This window comes from Bombina bombina, unplaced genomic scaffold (assembly GCF_027579735.1).
Source record: "Bombina bombina isolate aBomBom1 unplaced genomic scaffold, aBomBom1.pri scaffold_542, whole genome shotgun sequence".
Lineage (NCBI taxonomy): Eukaryota > Metazoa > Chordata > Amphibia > Anura > Bombinatoridae > Bombina > Bombina bombina.
The window spans coordinates 293,930-315,773 of NW_026512078.1; the positions used below are offsets into that span (position 1 = coordinate 293,930).

The 21,844-nt window shown below is 37.5% G+C and overlaps 1 protein-coding gene across 1 annotated transcript in view; it reads right to left on the reverse strand.

The window, feature by feature from the left end:
- Positions 1 to 21,844, reverse strand: part of LOC128644113 (amiloride-sensitive sodium channel subunit alpha-like) — a gene marked incomplete at its 5' end in the record, with an annotated part of 106,852 nt that overhangs the window by 63,917 nt on the left and 21,091 nt on the right. The window contains 3 exons of the mRNA XM_053696826.1: positions 11,412 to 11,469; positions 14,543 to 14,615; positions 14,706 to 14,826. Coding sequence (XP_053552801.1) covers positions 11,412 to 11,469; positions 14,543 to 14,615; positions 14,706 to 14,826 — 252 coding nt within the window. The remainder of the gene's footprint in view (positions 1 to 11,411; positions 11,470 to 14,542; positions 14,616 to 14,705; positions 14,827 to 21,844) is intronic.

The following is a 21,844-nucleotide window of genomic DNA, read 5'->3' on the forward strand; positions in this document are numbered from 1 at the left end:
CTAACACCCTAACATGAACCCCGAGTCTAAACATACCTAATCTGCCACCCCCGACATCGCCGACACCTACATTACACTTATTAACCCCTAATCTGCCGTCCTCGACATTGCCGCCACCTACATTACACTTATTAACCCTTAATCTGCCACCCCCAATGTCGCCGCCACCTACATTATACTTATTAACCCCTAATCTGCCATCCCCAATGTCGCCGCCACCTACATTATACTTATTAACCCCTAATCTGCCGCCCCCAATGTGGCCGCCACCCACCTACACTTATTAACCCCTAATCTGCCATCCCCAATGTCGCCGCCACCTACATTATACTTATTAACCCCTAATCTGCCGCCCCAATGTCGCTGCCACCTACATTATACTTATTAACCCCTAATCTGCCGCCCCCAATGTCGCAGCCACCCACCTACACTTTTTAACCCCTAATCTGCCGCTCCCAATATCGCTGCCACCTACATTACACTTATTAACCCCTAATATGCCGCCCCTAACATCGCCGCCACCTACCTACATTTATTAACGCCTAATCTTCTGCCCCCAACGTCGCCACCACTATACTAAAGTTATTAACCCCTAACACCCACTAACTTTAATGTAATTAAAATAAATCTAAATAAAACCTACTATGAATAACTAAATAATTCCTATTTAAAACTAAATACTTACCTGTAAAATAAACCCTAAGCTAGCTACAATATAACTAATAGTTACATTGTATCTATCTTAGGTTTTATTTTTATTTCACAGCTAAGTTTGTATTTATTTTAACTAGGTTGACTAGTTAGTAAATAGTTATTAACTATTTACTAGCTACCTAGCTAAAATAAATACAAATGTACCTGTAAAATAAAACCTAACCTGTCTTACACTAACACCTAACCTTACACTACAATTAAATAAATTACATTAATTAAATACAATTAACTAAATTACAAAAAAGTGTGCGGTGCACCTATACCTGCAAAACTCGTAATACCAGCGGTAGTGAAAAAGAGCCATAACGCTGCTTTTTCACCCATAACGCAAAACTCGTTCTTCAGTGTTATCACATGAAAAGATATAATAAAATATTTACAAAAATGTGAGGGGTGTACTCACTTTTGTGGGATACTGTATGTGTGTATCCCACAATCACTGGTGGTAGTCAGCTTAGGATCGTCAGTTCATTGCTCCCTTTTCAGGACTTCAAAAACTTATGTGCAAGCCAAAGTACAATAAGAAAATACTCTTACAAGTGCATTTTCATATTGCAGCTTTATTTTCCTTTAATGGCAAAGTTAGACACAATTCTAAAGTCTAGAATCTCTGCCAACCCATAATAAAAATATAATCCTTTTACTTGGAGTCCATAAGTATATAAATATATGCTCAAAGAACTCTCTGTAATACTGTTATTTATTAAAGGGACACTGAACCCACATTTTTTTCTTTAACGCAAAACTCGTAATCTAGCGGTAGATCTGAAAAACTGAAAGAAATGTATTTTTCTTAAAGTATGTGACAATCTAGCTCTTTATTTCAAAGAACAGTTTGCCAATTAAAGGGATACTAAACCCAATTTATTACTTTTGTGATTCAGATAGAGCATGCAATTTTAAGCAACTTTCTAATTTACTCCTATTATCAAATTTTCTTTATTCTCTTGTTATCTTTTTTTATCTATATTACTATCAGCCAGTGGATCAGAACCAAACGACTCGTATATCATGCAAAAGTCAGCATAACAAATGGGCACATGATCAATAATCTTGAACCGGAGGTTTGGGGACACACTCCCCTTCCTCAGACAAACACAACTCTCAAAATAGCAATTTAAACAGTGAAAGCCCCTCCCCCAGTGAGAAATTGCGCCAAAATGGTAACCATAGTGATCTTCAATAAGCAGGAACTTGCCTGTCCAATACATATAAAATCATCAAAACATTTAAATGCAAAATACATCATTGCAGTGAATGTATAAATACTTATCAGTATATAATAATAAATATATAAGAAATAAAAGTAAAACCACACTTCCTGTGTGATCCACGTATGTAACTTGTATATATTCCAACTTCAGAAAATCGTGAGCACCAGTGAAAGTAATATGGGTGAAAGTGTAATACATAATATATATTACTATATATTACTATCAGCTAGTGGATCAGAACCAAACGACCCGTATATCATAAGCATATTGGAGCATATTAATGCAAAAGTCAGCATAACAAATAGATTGGATTAATTAAATAAATGAATCAAGACATCTACCTTCTATATCACTTATCTGGTGGTTCAGGAGCTGTAACAATCTTAACTGCACCTGTGTATAACACAGCCTGAGTATCGCTGTGTAGCGTACTTCAGACCGCATACTAATGGCGTCATACAGGGGAGACCAACCCAAACTGTTTTGTGTGGTTGCCATAGCAACCGTCAGCCAACGAGGAAGTATATATTAACACATTGAGTACAGTCGATAATGGAACTATATCAAAAAGTTAACTGAGCTATACCAAACAAGGAGATAACATAACACCAAAGCGGCAACATAGAGGTGAAAAGGAAGCCCAAAAAGAAAACTGGATAATTGAAATTAAGTCGGATAACATAAGATAAAGAGGATGAAAAAGAAAAAATAAAGACAGAGAAAGAACAAAGTAAAAAGTGAAAAAACAGTTGAAAAAAAATCAAATAAAAATAGAGATAGAATAAAATGAAAAATAAACAAAGTGAAATACGAAAAATAGAAAAAAAAGAATAGAAAACAACAGAAAAATAGAAAAAATAGAAAAAGACATAGAAGATATAGAACTAAACTAAACATACAATAAAATAAAATGAGATAAATAAAAATATAAATGGGCAAGAACAAAATAAAATAAAAATGAACCATGGTCTCTCAAGAATGAACTGCAAACTCTTATAATATAGCATCATCAGCCCTTATGTGATATCAGTCTCAAGTATAGAGTGTAGGGGGATCTTCTTCATCCAACGCTGTTACTGCAAGGGAACTAGATATGTGCAATTCGTTTTGGATCGATTCAGAAATTCGGCAAATTCAGAGATTCGGATCGAACCAAATTTCCGAATTAAAATGCTGCCGAATTTACCGAATAAATCCGAATTAGTTCGGATTTATTCGGTAAATTTGGATGGCCATGGATTACACTAGTATTGTACAGTATATTAGGTTATATCACTCTGCTATGGGTTACACCTAATATACAGTACATAATACTAGTCTAATACACAGCACACATACCGAAATTCCGAATTTCCGAACCGAATCCAGCCAAATTTTTTAGAATCCGAATTAATCCGAAACGAATCCAAAACAAATTAATTCGAAGTTTTCCGAATTTGAATCGATCCCAAACGAAATTCGAAAAACTCTGAATCGGTCCGAAACAAATTTTTCGATCATGCACATATCTAAAGGGAACAAAACACCTGGATCCTTTATAGGCTAACTGGTCCCAATCACAAGAAACAGTGCCAGTTCAGGCTCCCATTCAGTCCCCTTGGACGTAAGGTGTTCAATTTAAATATCCACTTGGATTCCATTTGTAGCAGCTTGCAATGTCTGTCTCTTCCCGTTGGGAGTATGGGCACATGATCAATAATCTTGAACCGGAGGTCCTGTACAGTATGTCCACTAATGGCAAAATGGTGTGCCACTGGTTGGTCACTTCTTTTGTTCTTTATTGCCGTTCTAATCGCTGACCTGTGATTAGCCATACGGGTGTGGGCATCATCAACTGTTTTTCCTATATATAAAAGCCCACATGGGCAGTTGATCAAATAGACTACAAAAGGTGTAGTACAAGTGAGGTAATGTTGGATGTTACATTTTTGGTTTGTGTCAGGGTGACGAAAAGTGGATCCTGGGATCATAGCATGGCATGTGATGCACCCTATGCAACGAAAGCATCCCTTTTTAGTATTGGTCAGCCATGTCTTTTTTCCGTAGCAATGTTTAGGATCAGTCAACACCAATTGGTCCTTTAGGTTCTGGTTCCTTTTAAAGCCCACTCTTGGGCTGCCCCACTCTCCAAAAGGTAGTGTAGGGTCACTCTGAATGATATGCCAGTGAGTTTTTATACTCTGTCCGATATGTTTGGTGTCAAGACAATATTTTGTCACAAAGGTCATACGTTTCGTATAATCTTTTCCCCTCATATTCTTAGAGTTATCGTGTTCAGTAATGCACTCTAAGAGATATTGCCATTTGTATCCCCTTGTCATAAATTTATTTGCCATATCCTGAAGTTGTATCTTCATTGTCTCTGAGTTACTGTTGTTTCTACTAATTCTTGACATTTGGCCTTGGGGAATGGCTCTGAGTAGAGATGTTGGATGGCAACTTTGTGCATGCAGTACTGAATTCCTGTCTGTCGGTTTTTGGTATAATGTGGTTCCTAGGCCGATAGCATCCTTATATATACACAGGTCCAGGAATTCCACTTTATCTTGACTGTAGGATACTTTAAATTTAATAGGATGTTGTAATTCATTCAGCTCCTGAAACCAATTTTGTAGTGTATCACCCAGGGCTGAGCATGTTGCAGGGTCATAGGATAAAGACAAAAGGAGGCACTCACTGGTCTTTTAGTGAATGAATTTAATTAGTAAAGCGTGACGTTTTGGGGATACACTCCCCGTCCTCAGACAAACAAACACAACCCTCAAAATAGCAATTTAAACAGTGTAAGCCCCTCCCCCAGTGAGAAATTGCGCCAAAATGGTAACCATAGTGATCTTCAATAAGCAGGAACTTGCTTGTTCAACACATATCAAATATCAAATCATCAAAACATTTAAATGCAAAATACATCATTGCAGTGAATGTATAAATACTTATCAATATATAATAATAAATATATAAGAAATAAAAGTAAAACCACACTTCCTGTGTGATCCACGTATGTAAATTGTATATATTCCAACTTCAGAAAATCGTGAGCACCAGTGAAAGTAATATGGGTGAAAGTGTAATACATAATATATATTACTATATATTACTATCAGCCAGTGGATCAGAACCAAACGACCCGTATATCATAAGCATAATATAGGAGCATATTAATGAAAAAGTCAGCATAACAAATAGATTGGATTAATTAAATAAATGAATCAAGACATCTACCTTCTATATCACTTATCTGGTGGTTCAGGAGCTGTAACAAGCTTAACTGCACCTGTGTATAACAAAGCCTGAGTATCGCTGTGTAGCGTGCTTCAGACCGCATACTAATGGCGTCATACAGGGGAGACCAACCCAAACTGTTTTGTGTGGTTGCCATAGCAACCGTCAGCCAACGAGGAAGTATATATTAACACATTGAGTACAGTAGATAATGGAACTATATCAAAAAGTTAACAGAGCTATATCAAACAAGGAGACAACACCAAAGCGGCAACAGCAGTCAGACATGAGAAAGTGGGAAACAAGAAAATGAATAGAGGTGAAAAGGAAGCCCAAAAAGAAAACTGGATAATTGAAATTAAGTCAGATAATATAAGATAAAGAGGATGAAAAAGAAAAAAGAAAGACAGAGAAAGAACAAAGTAAAAAGTAAAAAAACACATGAAATAAAATCAAATAAAAATAGAGATAGAATAAAATGAAAAATAAACAAAGTGAAATACGAAAAATAGAAAAAAAAATTAGAAAAAAATAGAAAAATTGAAAAAATAGAAAAAGATATAGAAGATATAGAACTAAACTAAACATACAATAAAATAAAATGAGATAAATAAAAATATAAATGGGCAAGAACAAAATAAAATAAAAATGAACCGTGGTCTCTCAAGAATGAACTGCAAACTCTTATAATATAGCATCATCAGCCCTTATGTGATATCAGTCTCAAGTAAAGAGTGTAAGGAGATCTTCTTCATCCAACGCTGTTACTGCAAGGGAACAAAACAACCGGATCCTTTATAGGCTAACTGGTCCCAATCACAAGAAATAGTGCCAGTCCAGGCTCACATTCAGTCCCCTTGGACGTATGGTGTTCAATTTAAATATCCACTTGGATTCCATTTGTAGTAGCTTGGATGTCTGTCTCCTCCCCTTGGGAGTATGGGCACATGATCAATAATCTTGAACCGCAGGTCCTGTACAGTATGTCCGCTAATGGCAAAATGGTGTGCCACCGGTTGGTCACTTCTTTTGTTCTTTATTGCCGTTCTAATTGCTGACCTGTGGTTAGCTATGCAGGTGCGGGCATCATCAACTGTTTTTCCTATATAGAAAAGCCCACATGGGCAGTTGATCAAATAGAGTGCAAAAGGTATAGTACAAGTGAGGTAATGTTGGATGTTACATTTTTGGTTCATGTCAGGGTGACGAAGTGTGGATCCTGGGATCATAGCATGGCATGTTATGCACCATATGCAACGAAAGCATCCCTTTTTAGTATTGGTCAGCCATGTGTTTTTTCCGTAGCAATGTTTAGGATCAGTCAACACCAATTGGTCCTTTAGGTTCTGGTTTCTTTTAAAGCCCACTCTTGGGCTGCCCCACTCTCCAAAAGGTAGTGTAGGGTCACTCTAAATAATATGCCAGTGAGTTTTTATACTCTGTCCAATATGTTTGGTGTCAGGACAATATTTTGTCACAAAGGTCATACGTTTCGTATAATCTTTTTCCCTCATATTCTTAAGGTTATTGTGTTCAGTCATGTACTCTAAGAGATATTGCCATTTGTATCCCCTTGTCATAAATTTATTTGCCATATCCTGAAGTTGTATCTTCATTGTCTCTGAGATACTGTTGTTTCTACTAACTCTTGACATTTCGCCTTGGGGAATGGCTCTGAGTAGAGATGTTGGATGGCAACTTTGTGCATGCAGTATTGAATTCCTGTCTGTCGGTTTTTGGTATAATGTGGTTCCTAGGCCGATAGCATCCTTATATATACACAGGTCCAGGAATTACACTTATCTTGACTGTAGGATATTTTAAATTGAATAGGATGTTGTAATTCATTCAGCTCCTGAAACCAATTTTGTAGTGTATCACTCGAGCCCCCCCCCCAGACTATAAAGAGATCATCTATGTACCATTGGTATATTATTACTTGTTTTTTTCTGGAAGACTTTCATAATTTCCTCCTCATAGTACTCCATATACATATTCGCAAATGAAGGGGCAACGTTCGAGCCCATGGCTGTTCCCTTTATTTGACAATAATAGGAGTCTTCGAATTTAAAGTAATTCAGCCTAAGACTCAACTCCAGAATTTGTAGCAGAAATGACGTTGGTGGGCCCACGTAAGGGTATCTGCTGAGTGCTCTTGCTACCACATTAATGCCCTCCTTTTGTGGTATAACTGTGTAGAGGCTAGTAACATCAGCCATTGCTAATATCCAGTTATCTTCCATTTTCAGATCCTTCAATTTATGTATAAGGTCCATTGAATCTCTGACATATGACCTCATATTCTTGACCAGGGGCTGTAAAAAGAAGTCCACAAATTGGGATAGTGGTGATGTAATGGAGTCATGGGCAAAGACAATAGGCCTACCTGGCGGGTGGGTTTGGTTTTTGTGAACCTTTGGCAAGGTATACAATATAGGGCATTTAGGGTGATCCATCATCAGAAAACCTCCTATTTTTTTAGCAATAAAGCCCTGAGATACGCCCTCCACCACCAGTGTTTCAATCTCTTTCTGGAATTCCTTGATCGGGTTCCTCTGTAGATGTTGGTAGGTCGTGATGTCACTTAATTGATGCATGATCTCTGATTGATAGTACTCATAATTCATCACCACCGTAGCTCCTCCTTTATCCGCTGGGGGATGATTATCATAGGGTCCGTGGCTAGAGTTTTTATTGCTAGAACCTCCTCTTTTGTCAGATTATTTCTGAATTTTAGCTTTGAAGCCATGTTGGCATCCCTGTTTACCAAACAAGAGTATGTCTTGATACTTGGGTTGTATCTGGTAGGGTCAAATTTACTAGGTTTATGGAATGGGGTACTGGTGTCGGAGGTCAGGTTATTACTGAAATGTTCCCTTAACCTAAGGGATCGCTGGAATTTCTGATGGTCTAACCACATGTCAAAGGGGTCTCCTTTTTGGTACGAAATTGAGTCCTTTGTTTAGAAGCTGAATTTCAGAATCAGATAATATACGGTCACTAATATTAATGACCAAATTGTTACTTGGTAATGCCTCTATAGGGTTTGGTGGGGGAACAGTGGTCTGCCTCTGACCACCCCTTCTTGGATGTGGCCTCCTCTTCCCCTTATAGCTGATCGAGTAGTTACCCCTAAAAAAGGTTGTGTCTGTTAGTTTCCTCTATAGCAGAGCTTTCCAAACTTTTCATGTTGGTGACACACTTTTTAGACCTAAATCATTTCGCGACACAGTAATTAATTCAGTTGTAAAAGCAAAAAGGAGGTTAAACTAACTTGTTTTAAGAGATACAGACACATACATAAATTATATAATAATGAAATGTTTTTACAAGTAACAGTATGTATGTGCAAGAATTAAAAAAAAAAAAAAGTTTAATAACACCAATAGCTACTTACTATTTTAATGGGGTGTATGAGGATGATGGGATGAACACAATTTCTGAATATTTGGTGGACTGTTAGATAAAAACACTCGCATTTCATCATCACGCATTTTTAAGCTTCCACTTTCTATCCATGTATCAAGAGCAGGAGCAGCAATGCACTACTGGAAGCTAGCTGCAATAAAACCCCACTGTGACTTCTGACTTAAGCTCAGCGTTTAAGCTGCCACCCTCAGAGCTCCGTGAGTCCGACTGACTACTGTCTGTGCTGCAAACACCCTGCTGTCCCACTCACTGACTACACATGCAGTCATGAGCCGAGACTTCACGTGCAGTCAGGAGCCAATGTCCCACCAAAGCCGCCAATGGGAATAGTTTCAGTTCCCACTGAGCTGCGCCAATTGGTTAAGATGATCGGTGAACCACTAGGTATCAATCACGTGTCAACCATGTAATATGCGTAGCAGGCAGGCGGAAAGTCAGAAACACAAAAAAATAAAAATGTAAAAAAATTTGTGCTGAAGCAGGGACACACCTACACACTGCTGCCGACACACTAGTGTGTCCCGACACACAGTTTGGAAAGCACTGCTCTATAGGGTAGTGTGGTTCCTCTGTATGGTACTATTATTGGAGTGCTGGAGTCCCACTTTGTGTGTGCTGTATGGTACTATAGGAGCCTGTGTGGTCAACGGGGTATCAGAATCAGTACCTGAGCTGGTATCAATAGTCTGAAGGCTTCTCCTTGTGTATTGACTGTTGCGCCTCTGTCTTCTGGGTCTGTATCCTCTGTTACCCCCTTTGCCTACAGCCAACCACCTGTAAACACTTTTTTCTCTGTAGTCATCTGTAACTACTGCAAATTTCCTGTTTTTAAAAGATATCAGGGACTCTTTGTACTCCTTGATCTGTGACTGAAGTTGGTTCAACCAATCTGTGCTGGTGTCTGCTTTTAATTTCTGAGTATTAGTGTTCTCATACTCCTGTATGTCACTCTTGATCTTGTCCAGCTGTGTTCTAATCTCTTCGGTAACCAACAATATTAGGTCTAAGGAGCATTTGTTCAGAATTGCGCACCACTTCTTACAAAATTCAGTATTCGCTCTGCCTATAGTGGGTATTTTTTTGATGCGAAATCCCCTGGTATCAGCTTCTTCCGATAGTATTCAGATAAATAGATGCCGTGCAGCTTCAAATCTATTTATTTTTTCTTTAGTTTTAGTAAGGTCAAAAAGATTGAGTTGCTTGAATCTACATTAGATTGTGTTTCCTCCTCATATTCAAATAATATGCGTGCAGCATCACTTTATACATTCACTGCAATGATGTATTTTGCATTTAAATGTTTTGATTATTTGATATTTGATATGTGTTGGACAGGCAAGTTCCTGTTTATTGAAGATCACTATGGTTACCATTTTGGTGCAATTTCTCACTGGGGGAGGGGCTTACACTGTTTAAATTGCTATTTTGAGAGTTGTGTTTGTTTTTCTGAGGAAGGGGAATGTGTCCGCGAAACGTCACGCTTTACTAATTAAATTCATTCACTAAAAGACCAGTGAGTGCCTCCTTTTGTCTTTATATATATATATATATATATATATATATATATATATATATATATATTTATAAATACATAGAACATATTCTGCTATGTGCAGAACATTGAATGTGAAATATTTACACTACATACATATTTACTACTACATACACATTATAATACTTTATTGAATATGAATATTGCATAAATATATTTTTACATGTTTTCATTAACTGCAAAGGACTCCAATGCACTATGTCTATATATGTGTACATATGTATTTATGTGTTTATATGTGTATATATATGTCTGTAAATACATATATACACATATAAATACATAAATACATATGTACACACACAGACACACCCATATATATATATATATATATATATATATATATATATATATTTATACATACATATACATATTTAGACTGTACTGTATATGTCTATGGCCCCTATTTATCAAAGGTCTTGCGGATCTGATCCGACAGTGCGGATCAGGTCCGCAAGACCTCGCTAAATGCGGAGAGCAATACGCTCTCCGCATTTAACATTGCACCAGCAGCTCACAAGAGCTGCTGGTGCAACACCACCCCTGCAGACTCGCGGCCAATGGGCCGCAAGCATGGGGTGTCAATCAACCCGATCGTACTCGATCGGGTTGATTTCCGGTGATTCCTGTCCGCCTGCTCTGAAGACTCTCCAGAAACACGGTCCTTCAAGCTCCGTGCGGAGCTTGATAAATATGGGCCTATACCTCTACGTTAAAGCCCTTTGGCTGTCTTTTTTCCCCCCTAACACCTGAGACCTCATATCTTTGAGCCCTTATAACTTTTTGTGCAATATATTTTTTTAAATAATTTTTATTAGATGCTGTTATTGTGAGTGAGTTTAAGTGCACTTTGTAATGTATTGTTGATGTGTTTTGTGCAATTTTTAAATTTCCTGAAACATTAAACCAGAGCTCTGAGGACGCAGTAATCATTCTAGCGTAAATCGCAATGACTTTCCCTACGCAATACCAACGGTAAACTTGACAAGCGCAAACACCTGCAATAAACCCCATATTGCTTGCAAATGTGAACGCTAAACTCGTAATCTAGCCCTTAAGCTTTAAATAAAAGGTATTAATTAAAATGTCTCCCTTGCAGAGGGCTCTGCAAGTTCTGGTGTTTTCCAGTACTGTCCAATGTTTAAAATTAAATTTTTATCTGAATAATAAAAAAACATGGTTTTAATGTCCCTTTAAGTTTTCCATTTTTTTTGTTTCTCTCATTCTTGTCAACCTGGAACTTAAACAACTAATTGACTAAATTAATTTATAGAACTTACCAAGTATACATTGCTTGGCCACTGTGATGATGAGAGAGTCAGCTCAAAAATTTCTTCCCTAGAAGGAAGAGCAGGGTATAATTCTGTTAAAGCACACACACGTAGACACTAATGGTACGAGAAATTTATGCCAATAAACTTTGCAGAAGATTTATGGTCCCTTTTAAGCATATAAAATTAATTTAAAGCTTCAAACTACTTCCTGTATATGACAGTTTTAAGATTTGGAAATACAAACAAAAGTTATGCATTAGTGCAAGAAAATAATTAACAAAGTCTACATAGTATTTAAAGTTAGCTGTATACAGGGGTCAAGTCGAGCGGAAACGCATGGGAGCTGAGTTCCTGCACTATTTTTGCAGGAGGAACTAAGTTCCCTCTGGACAGAGAGCACAAATGCTTCAGTAAACACTGCTGCTGTTGGTGGGAGGAGCTGGAGCACAGTCTGGTTAGAGGAATAGTAAGATCCTCTAGTAATGGGCAGTAACACTTCCTACATTACACTAAATGCAAGCCTGTCAGCGGTCCTGATAATTGATCTCCCCTCAATGTGCGTAACAAATGGTGCTTACATTTATGTGTTCTGAGTTATTTAGCTCCCCTTAGCAGAAATAGGACCATTGCACCTTAAGTGGCAGAGGAGGATTCTCAGGCAACCATTCAACACTTCATTGGATTTAATTTGCTTTTATTAACCAAAGTGTATAGATTATATACATATAAATACAGTGTGTGTGTGTGTGTGTGTGTGTGTATATATATATATATATATATATATATATATATATATATATACACTGTGTGCAGAATTATTAGGCAAATTAGTATTTTGACCACATCATCCTCTTTATGCATGTTGTCTTACTCCAAGCTGTATAGGCTCGAAAGCCTACTACCAATTAAGCATATTAGGTGATGTGCATCTCTCTAATGAGAAGGGGTGTGGTCTAATGACATCAACACCCTATATCAGGTGTGCATAATTATTAGGCAACTTCCTTTCCTTTGGCAAAATGGGTCAAAAGAAGGACTTGACAGGCTCATAAAAGTAAAAAATAGTGAGATATCTTGCAGAGGGATGCAGCACTCTTAAAATTGCAAAGCTTCTGAAGCGTGATCATCAAACAATCAAGCGTTTCATTCAAAATAGTCAACAGGGTCGCAAGAAGCGTGTGGAAAAACCAAGGCGCAAAATAACTGCCCATGAACTGAGAAAAGTCAAGCGTGCAGCTGCCAAGATGCCACTTGCCACCAGTTTGGCCATATTTCAGAGCTGCAACATCACTGGAGTGCCCAAAAGCACAAGGTGTGCAATACTCAGAGACATGGCCAAGGTAAGAAAGGCTGAAAGACGACCACCACTGAACAAGACACACAAGCTGAAACGTCAAGACTGGGCCAAGAAATATCTCAAGACTGATTTTTCTAAAGTTTTATGGACTGATGAAATGAGAGTGAGTCTTGATGGGCCAGATGGATGGGCCCGTGGCTGGATTGGTAAAGGGCAGAGAGCTCCAGTCCGACTCAGACGCCAGCAAGGTGGAGGTGGAGTACTGGTTTGGGCTGGTATCATCAAAGGTGAACTTGTGGGGCCTTTTCGGGTTGAGGATGGAGTCAAGCTCAACTCCCAGTCCTACTGCCAGTTTCTGGAAGACACCTTCTTCAAGCAGTGGTACAGGAAGAAGTCTGCATCCTTCAAGAAAAACATGATTTTCATGCAGGACAATGCTCCATCACACGCGTCCAAGTACTCCACAGCGTGGCTGGCAAGAAAGGGTATAAAAGAAGAAAATCTAATGACATGGCCTCCTTGTTCACCTGATCTGAACCCCATTGAGAACCTGTGGTCCATCATCAAATGTGAGATTTACAAGGAGGGAAAACAGTACACCTCTCTGAACAGTGTCTGGGAGGCTGTGGTTGCTGCTGCACACAATGTTGATGGTAAACAGATCAAAACACTGACAGAATCCATGGATGGAGGCTTTTGAGTGTCCTTGCAAAGAAAGGTGGCTATATTGGCCACTGATTTGTTTTTGTTTTGTTTTTGAATGTCAGAAATGTATATTTGTGAATGTTGAGATGTTATATTGGTTTCACTGGTAAAAATAAATAATTGAAATGGGTATATATTTGTTTTCTGTTAAGTTGCCTAATAATTATGCACAGTAATAGTCACCTTCACACACAGATATCCCCCTAAAATAGCTATAACTAAAAACAAACTAAAAACTACTTCCAAAACTATTCAGCTTTGATATTAATGAGTTTTTTGGGTTCATTGAGAACATGGTTGTTGTACAATAATAAAATTAATCCTCAAAAATACAACTTGCCTAATAATTCTGCACTCCCTGTAAAATAATATTAATTGTGAGGGGGAGGGAAGCCTTTTTGGTCAGACAGGGTGCCATTGTGCATTGGGTACAAAAATTGTAACTACCCATTGCTGTGCACATAAGTAAAAAATTGGCACATTTTCTATTTTCCGCAGGGCCTAAATCTGGCTGTGATGTCAGTTACGACTAATGAGGCTTTCGTCTGATTAGATTTATTGAAGAACCTCCTTTCAATAAATGCATATTATACATTTAGAAGCACACTACACAATTATATTTCCCTTCTCTGAGAGCCTGATATTCAAAATCTTGCCACTTAGTTGAGGTGATCTAAGATGTCTACGGTAAGGGGAGGCCCTAAAAAAAAATTTGAAACACAAATTTTATCTTGAGAAATGTTTATGTTGCTATGTAGTGTCTTTATGTGAAACAGAGACTCCTACATTAAAATACAAGTGGGCTGATTTATCAAGCTCCGAATGGCCCCTGTTACCCCTGTTTCCGCACAAGCCTTCAGGCACGCCGGAAAGAGCAGTTATGAAGCAGCGGTCTTAAGACCGCTCCTCCTTAACTGGTACGCTGCCTCTGAGGCTACGGACATCAATCTGGCTGATCCTATACGATCGGACAGACATTAATAAATCGGCCCTAAGGTCTAAAAAATCCTAAAGATTTTGTGTGATTTCTCTCCATGCCGGCGAGGTTTTGAATATCAGGCCCTTAGTCTTCAGTATTCTCTTTCTAAGCTTAAAAAGATGGCCATAGACTGAAGAATGTTAAACTGATACTTACTCACACTGAAGAGGACAATGACATTTTAGTTGATCGTGGGACAATTTGTATTCATAAAGTTCCACACAGTGATCTGTCAACATATAATAAAACTGTTGTAACTTCCTTAATACTATGCTGCACTGCAGGTTAAAAATTCCAAATAATAAGGACTGATACTTACTAACAGATGGTTCACTAATATTGCACAGAGGCACATTAGACTCAGGGGGAGCAGGGAACTCCCATATTCTGCAGCCACAGTTTTTGACCATCTTAGCCTGAGCACAGCTTTTCTTACAAGCCTAAAATGAATGCAAATTTGAGTTGGAAAATGATAATATTAAGAAAATATATACACGCAGAGTACACAAGTAAATTTAAATATCACAATAAAAATGTATAAGTTGCAAATTTTTTGCATATTTTTTTGTACTAAAAAATAAATTTGTAGGCAGATATACAGAGAAGCAGGTGCATTCTAATGATAAATCAGCCCCAATATGTTTACACACACACATATACATATACACCCATACATACAAACATATACACACACACACACACTTTTAATTAAATCGCATAAAAACATAATATAATGAGAAATTTCCATTTTAGCACTTCCAGCATGCAAGGGAAGCTTGGAAAGTATTGTACCTCCTTACTAAGGACACATTATTTTGCCATCATAGATCTAGCTTTTACACAGGTGAAACTGTCACACATGAGCTCTATATAGAAATGATCTTATCTAGGGATTTACGTGTATTTTTTTCTCCATTTACATTTTTTTTCATTCAAATTTCTACATTCCCGAAGAATCCACCTTCTGGGAAAGTTAAGTCAAATAATATTTTTTTTGGCTTGAAGAAGATAAGGCAGTGACTCTTTGGTGTACACTGGAAGTAAAGTACTGTACTTGTTTGTCTTTCATGGTTAGTCTTTAAGCATGTCTGTATGTCTGTCTGGCCAGTTCCAGTAAATAGTTTGAAGGGCAAAATTGATCATGATTGGCGGCAGACAGATTCAGAAGTAGAGAAACTGTCCGCCTGCAATCGCCACTTGTGATGCTGCATAAGGAATATAAAACATTTGTTTACAGTTTTCTTAGCTGGAAAGCAATGAAGTGCTCAAAGAGATTGTACCCAAAGGCATTTGTCTCCATTGCTTATGAAAATCCATTCCTAATGGTGGGTTCACAAGAGAAAAAAATATACAAATACTTCCAATCTGGTGGTCCTTATCCCCACAAGTTTAGAAGGATTAAAGCTCAACATGTTAAGATTTTGTGTGAGACTCTATTATACCTTATATGTTTTAGAAGGAAAATAACAAAACTATTACATTATTTATTTTCTATTACTCATTTGTTTTGTGGAGTCTGTTTTATGTATCTGTATTTTTTTTTCACTATCCCCCCCCCCCCCTACTCATATACCCAACACTGTGGAATTTGTAAATAAATCATAATATTGATAATGATAAAAATAAGTACAAAGTTCATCATATACTCATGGCAGTCACACAGGGATGGATATGTTTTGGAATTATAATAATAATAATAAAAAGTAAACACCTTTCATATAAATGTACAGGAACTTTATATGCTACATGTACATACTCCCAATAAGAACAACTTCATGTGATGCCGTAATACATGAAATACCGAAGTATTTTCTCTTATATTATTATGGAATACCAGTGATGTCTGGATAACTGTGTTGTCTGAGATACCCAGCCCTGTAAATGTTTGTTAATCTTTTTTGCGAAAGACTTTGAGCATATTTGATGTGACAGTTGCTGGGGAATAGTGTAGGACTCCTCTCTGTACTTCTTTTCATTGTACAACTGGGTTGGGATGAAAAACGTATAGTAAGCTATTAGGAGAGAAAAATGGACTTTTGGATAACAATTATCGAACAACTAGTCCAAAAGGAGATATAAATATTTTACATTTTAATGTTCTTCAAATTTTTTATTTTGATTGTAAATATATTTATTTCTTGTAAGTGGCAATAGTCCATGAGCTAGTGACGTATGGGATATACATTCTTACCTGGAGGGGGCAAAGTTTCCCAAACCTCAAAATGCCTATAAATACACATCCCACCTCACTCATACTTCAGTTTTACAAACTTTGCCTTCATTGGAGGATGGTGAAGCAAGTCGTGCTTGAAAGGCGCTTCTAAGCATTTTGAAGCCCAGTTCCTCTCAAAGTACAGTGTTTGTCTGAAGGATGTGAAGGGAGTATTGCCTGATGATGCCATGTTTCACCCATGGGAAATCTATTCTATGGCTCTCTGTAAATTTGGTTGTGTGGATTCATCTGCCACCTCCCTTTACAGATCGACATTATACTCCTCTACAATTACCTCTCTCTTCTGGTGAACTGCTTGTGCAATTCCGCTAGCAGGGGGTGTCAATCAACCCAATCGTATGAGATCAGGCAGATTGATGTCCACTGCCTCAGAAGAGGCATACGAGTTAAGGAGCAGCGGTCTTAAGACCGCTGCTTCTTAAAGGGACATGCCACCCACATTTTTTCTTTTATGATTTAGAAAGAGAATGCAATGTTACATATTTCTAATTTACTTATATTATCTAATTTGTTTGATTCTCTTGATATTCTTTGATGAAAAGCATATCTAGATATGCTCACTAGCTGATGATTGGTTGCTGCACATAGAAGCATCATGTGATTGGCTCACCATGTACATTGCTTTTTATTCAAATAAGGATATTTAAAAAATGAAGCAAAATAAATTATGGAAGTAAATTGTAATGTTGTTTAAATTTCTATTCTCTATCTGAATCATGAAAGAAAGATTTTGGGTTTAGTGGCCTTTTAACCCTTGTTTCTGGCGAGCCTGAAGGCTCACACGGAAAAAGGGGTATATGGCCCCATTTGGGCAATAATAAATTGGCCCCTATATCTGTATATACCTATAGCTATGTATCTATTCCAATAAATGTATAGGTATAGATATCTAATTTGCATAAACATTATCAGATATATAGAAATATATATTTCATCATAATAATTAAAAAAAAAATATGTGAAGAACATAGGAATGTAAATGCATATTTAATATTTCAAGAACTCTCTTTAAGATTAGTAATTCTTCATGTGTGCTAACCCGGCATCACATTAGACCTGATGTGAAAAACACAAATTGTGTTACGCATATTTAACATTCCTATGTTCTTCACATATACATTTTTTTTAAATGTTATTATTAAATATATATTTCTTATAACGTTCATGTAAAATAGATATCTATAGGAGTAGATAAAAAAGTATATACAGATATATGTAGTAATATATATAGTTATGATAAAAATCACATTTTACTGTATGTGAAAAACATGGGAATGCTAGATATGTACAGTAAATATACATTAAAACACATAAATAGATAAACCCGACAAGCATAAAATGCAATTGTGCTTTCACGATCGTGTTTACTTTCAAGCTGTAAAATTAACACTCTTTCCATCATGGGCCCCTATTTAAGAAAGTCTGGCAGACTTGATCCGACAGTGCGGATCAGGTCCGCCAGACCTCGCTGAATACGGCGAGCAATACGCTCGCCGTATTCAGCATTGCACCAGCAGCTCACAAGAGCTCCTGGTGCAATGCCACCCCCTGCAGACTCGCAGCCAATGGGCTGCCAGCAGGGGGGTGTCAATCAACCTGATCGTACTCGATCGGGTTGATTTCTTTGTGACCGCTGCTTCATAACTGCTGTTTCTGGTGAGCCTGCAGGCTCGCCAGAAACACGGGGCATCAAGCTTGATAGATAGGCTCCATGAGCAAAAAGACAAACAGTTAGCGTGTTACTTGTAATCTAGCCCTTAAATGTCAGGTGGGGAGGTAATCTCTACACTAAAGGGTAATCTCTACACTAAAGCTACAATAAATCTTACAAGCTACCTGATTAACCCCTTCACTGCCAAGAATAACAGAAGTATGGTGCGCAGCTGCAATTAGCAACATTCTAGTTACCAAAAAGCAAAGGCAAAGCCATGCATGTCTGCTATTTCTAAAACAAAGGGGATCCCAGAGAAGCTTTTACAATCATTTTTGCCATGATTGCACAAACGGTTTGTATATTATTTCAGTCAGAAACTCAAAGTTTGTGAAAAAGTTAACGATTTAGCAGAAATGTTAAACAAAATAGTTTTTTTGGTGCAAATTCTTCTCTAAAAGTCCCAGTAGCGAAGGGGTTAAAAAACAAAACAAAACATGCACTTCACTTGTTTCCCGGATAGCTGACAAAAGCTAATTAGTGTTTATCTCATGCTCTGTGCTGTAGCCTTTAGAAGCTACAATAGATAGTGCAAAAAGTTTTAATACTGTATTCATTAGTACTATGAGAAACAAACTCTTATTTTGAGCAATGCACATTTACAGTATGTTTATCAAAACACTGTGCAGGGAAAATGGCTACTTCACTCCTAGTTGAATATATTTTTTGAGATGAGACTTGACTGAACATGTTCTACAAAGTATTGCCTTATGTATACACATTGCTTTGTTTTCGTATAAGTTTTCAATACTAATTTCACAGCATTTTGTTACTCTATCTTTTTAGCATTAATAGGTACACTTGGCACTCTCAAGTGCAAACACATTACAAATTAAAAATGATAAATAATTAATCAACTAGACAATAAGTTAAGAGACATTAAAAACATAGTGGTGTAATGTTTCATCCTTTCCATAAAAAATAAACACAAATATCTAACGGCTAGATCACAAGTTTTGTTGGTAAGGCTGTGCAGTGCTAACAAGCCTTTTTTTCTTACCGCTCACTTAAGACAACGCTGGTATTACTAGTTTTCTGCAAGCCGGCGTTAGCCTCAGAAAAGTGAGCGTTGAGCAAAATTTAGCTCCACATCTCACCTCGATACCAGCGTTGCTTGCGGTAGCAGTGAGCTGGCTAAACGTGCTTGTGCATGATTTCCCCATAGGAAACAATGGGGCTGAGCGGGCTGAAAAAAACCCTAACACCTGCAAAAAAGCAGCGTTCAGCTCCTAACGCAGCCCCATTGTTTCTTATGGGGAAATAAAAAATATGTCTACACCTAACACCCTAACATGAACCCCGAGTCTAAACACCCCTAATCTTACACTTATTAACCCCTAATATGCCATCCCCGTCATCGCTGACCCCTGCATTATATTATTAACCCCTAATCTGCCGCTCCGGACCCCGCCGCCACCTACATTATACTTATAAACCCCTAATCTGCTGCCCCCAATATCACCAACACCTACATTATAGTTATTAACCCCTAATCTGCCCTCCCAATGCCGCAACTATATTAAATTTATTAACCCCTAATCTGTCGCCAACGTCGCCGCCACTATAATAAAGTTATTAACCCCTAAACCTTAGTCTAACCCTACTCCCCCTAACTTAAATATAATTAAATTAAACAAAATTAATTTAACATAATTAAATAAATTAATCATATTTAAAACTAAATACTTACCGATAAAATAAACCCTAAGATAGCTACGATATAACTAATAGTTACATTGTAGCTAGCTTAGGGTTTATTTTTATTTTACAGGCAACTTTGTATTTATTTTAACTAGGTACAATAGTTATTAAATAGTTATTAACTAACTATTTAATAACTACCTAGCTAAAATAAGTACAAAATTACCTGTAAAATAAATCCTAACCTAAGTTACAATTACACCTAACACTACACTATCATTAAACCAATTACCTACAATTAATTACAATTAAATGAAATAAACTAAATTATGGGAAAAAAACACTAAATTACAGAAAAAAAAAGAATTACAAGAATTTTAAACTAATTACACCCAATCTAATCCCCCTAATAAAATAAAAAAGCCCCCCAAAATAATAAAATTTCCCTACCCTACACTAAATTACAAATAGCCCTTAAAAGGGCCTTTTGCGCGGCATTGCCCCAAAGTAATCAGCTCTTTTACCTGTAAAAAAAAAATACAATACCCCCCCCAATATTACAACCCTTCACCCACACACCCGTACTCTAAAACTCACCCAATCCCCCTTAAAAAAAACAAACACTAACCCCCTGAAGATCACCCTACCTTGAGCCATCTTCACCCAGCCGGGCACAAGTGGTCCTCCAGAGGGTCCAAAGTCTTCATCCGATCGGGGCAGAAGAGGTCCTCCAGACGGCAGAAGGCTTCATCTAGGCGGTATCTTCTTTCTTCATCCTTCCGGAGTGAAGAGGGTCCATCTTCATTCCAGCTGACGCGGAGCCATCCTCTTCAAACGCAGTCCTATCGAAGAATGAAGGTTCCTTTAAATGACGTCATTCAAGATGGCGTCCCTTGAATCCTATCAGCCAATCAAAATTAAGGTAGGAAAAATCCTATTGGCTGATGTAATCAGCCAATCGGATTGAGCTCGCATTCTATTGGCTGTTCCAATCAGCCAATAGAATGCGAGGTCAATCCTATTGGCTGATTGGATCAGCCAATCGGATTGAACTTCAATCCGATTGGCTGATTACATCAGCCAATAGGATTTTCCCTACCTTAATTCCGATTGGCTGATAGGATTCTATCAGCCAATCGGAATTCAAGGGACACCATCTTGGATGACGTCATTTAAAGGAACCTTCATTCTTCGTTAGGACTTTGTTTGAAGAAAATGGCTCCACTTCGGCTGGATTGAAGATGGACCTGCTCCGCTCCGGAAGGATGAAGATAGAAGATGCTGTCTGGATGAAGCCTTCTGCATTCTGGAGGACCTCTTCTGCCCCGATCGGATGAAGACTTAGGACCCTCTGGAGGACCACTTGTGCCCGGCTGGGTGAAGACAGCTCAAGGTAGGGTGATCTTCAGGGGGTTAGTGTTAGGTTTTTTTTAAGGGGGGATTGGGTGGGTTTTAGAGTAGGGTTGTATGTGTAGTGGGTTGTAATGTTGGGGGGGTATTGTATTCTTTTTTTACAGGTAAAAGAGCTGATTACTTTGGGGCAATGCCCCGCAAAAGGCCCTTTTAAGGGCTATTTGTAATTTAGTATAGGGTAGGGAAATTTTATTATTTTGGGGGGCTTTTTTATTTTATTAGGGGGATTAGATTAGGTGTAATTAGTTTAAAATTCTTGTAATTCTTTTTTTTTTCTGTAATTTAGTTTTTTTTTCGTAATTTAGTTTATTTTATTTAATTGTAATTAATTGTAGGTAGTTTAGGTAATTAGTTTAATGATAGTGTAGTCTTAGGTGTAATTGTAACTTAGATTAGGATTTATTTTACAGGTAATTTTGTACTTATTTTATCTAGGTAGTTATTAAATAGTTAATAACTA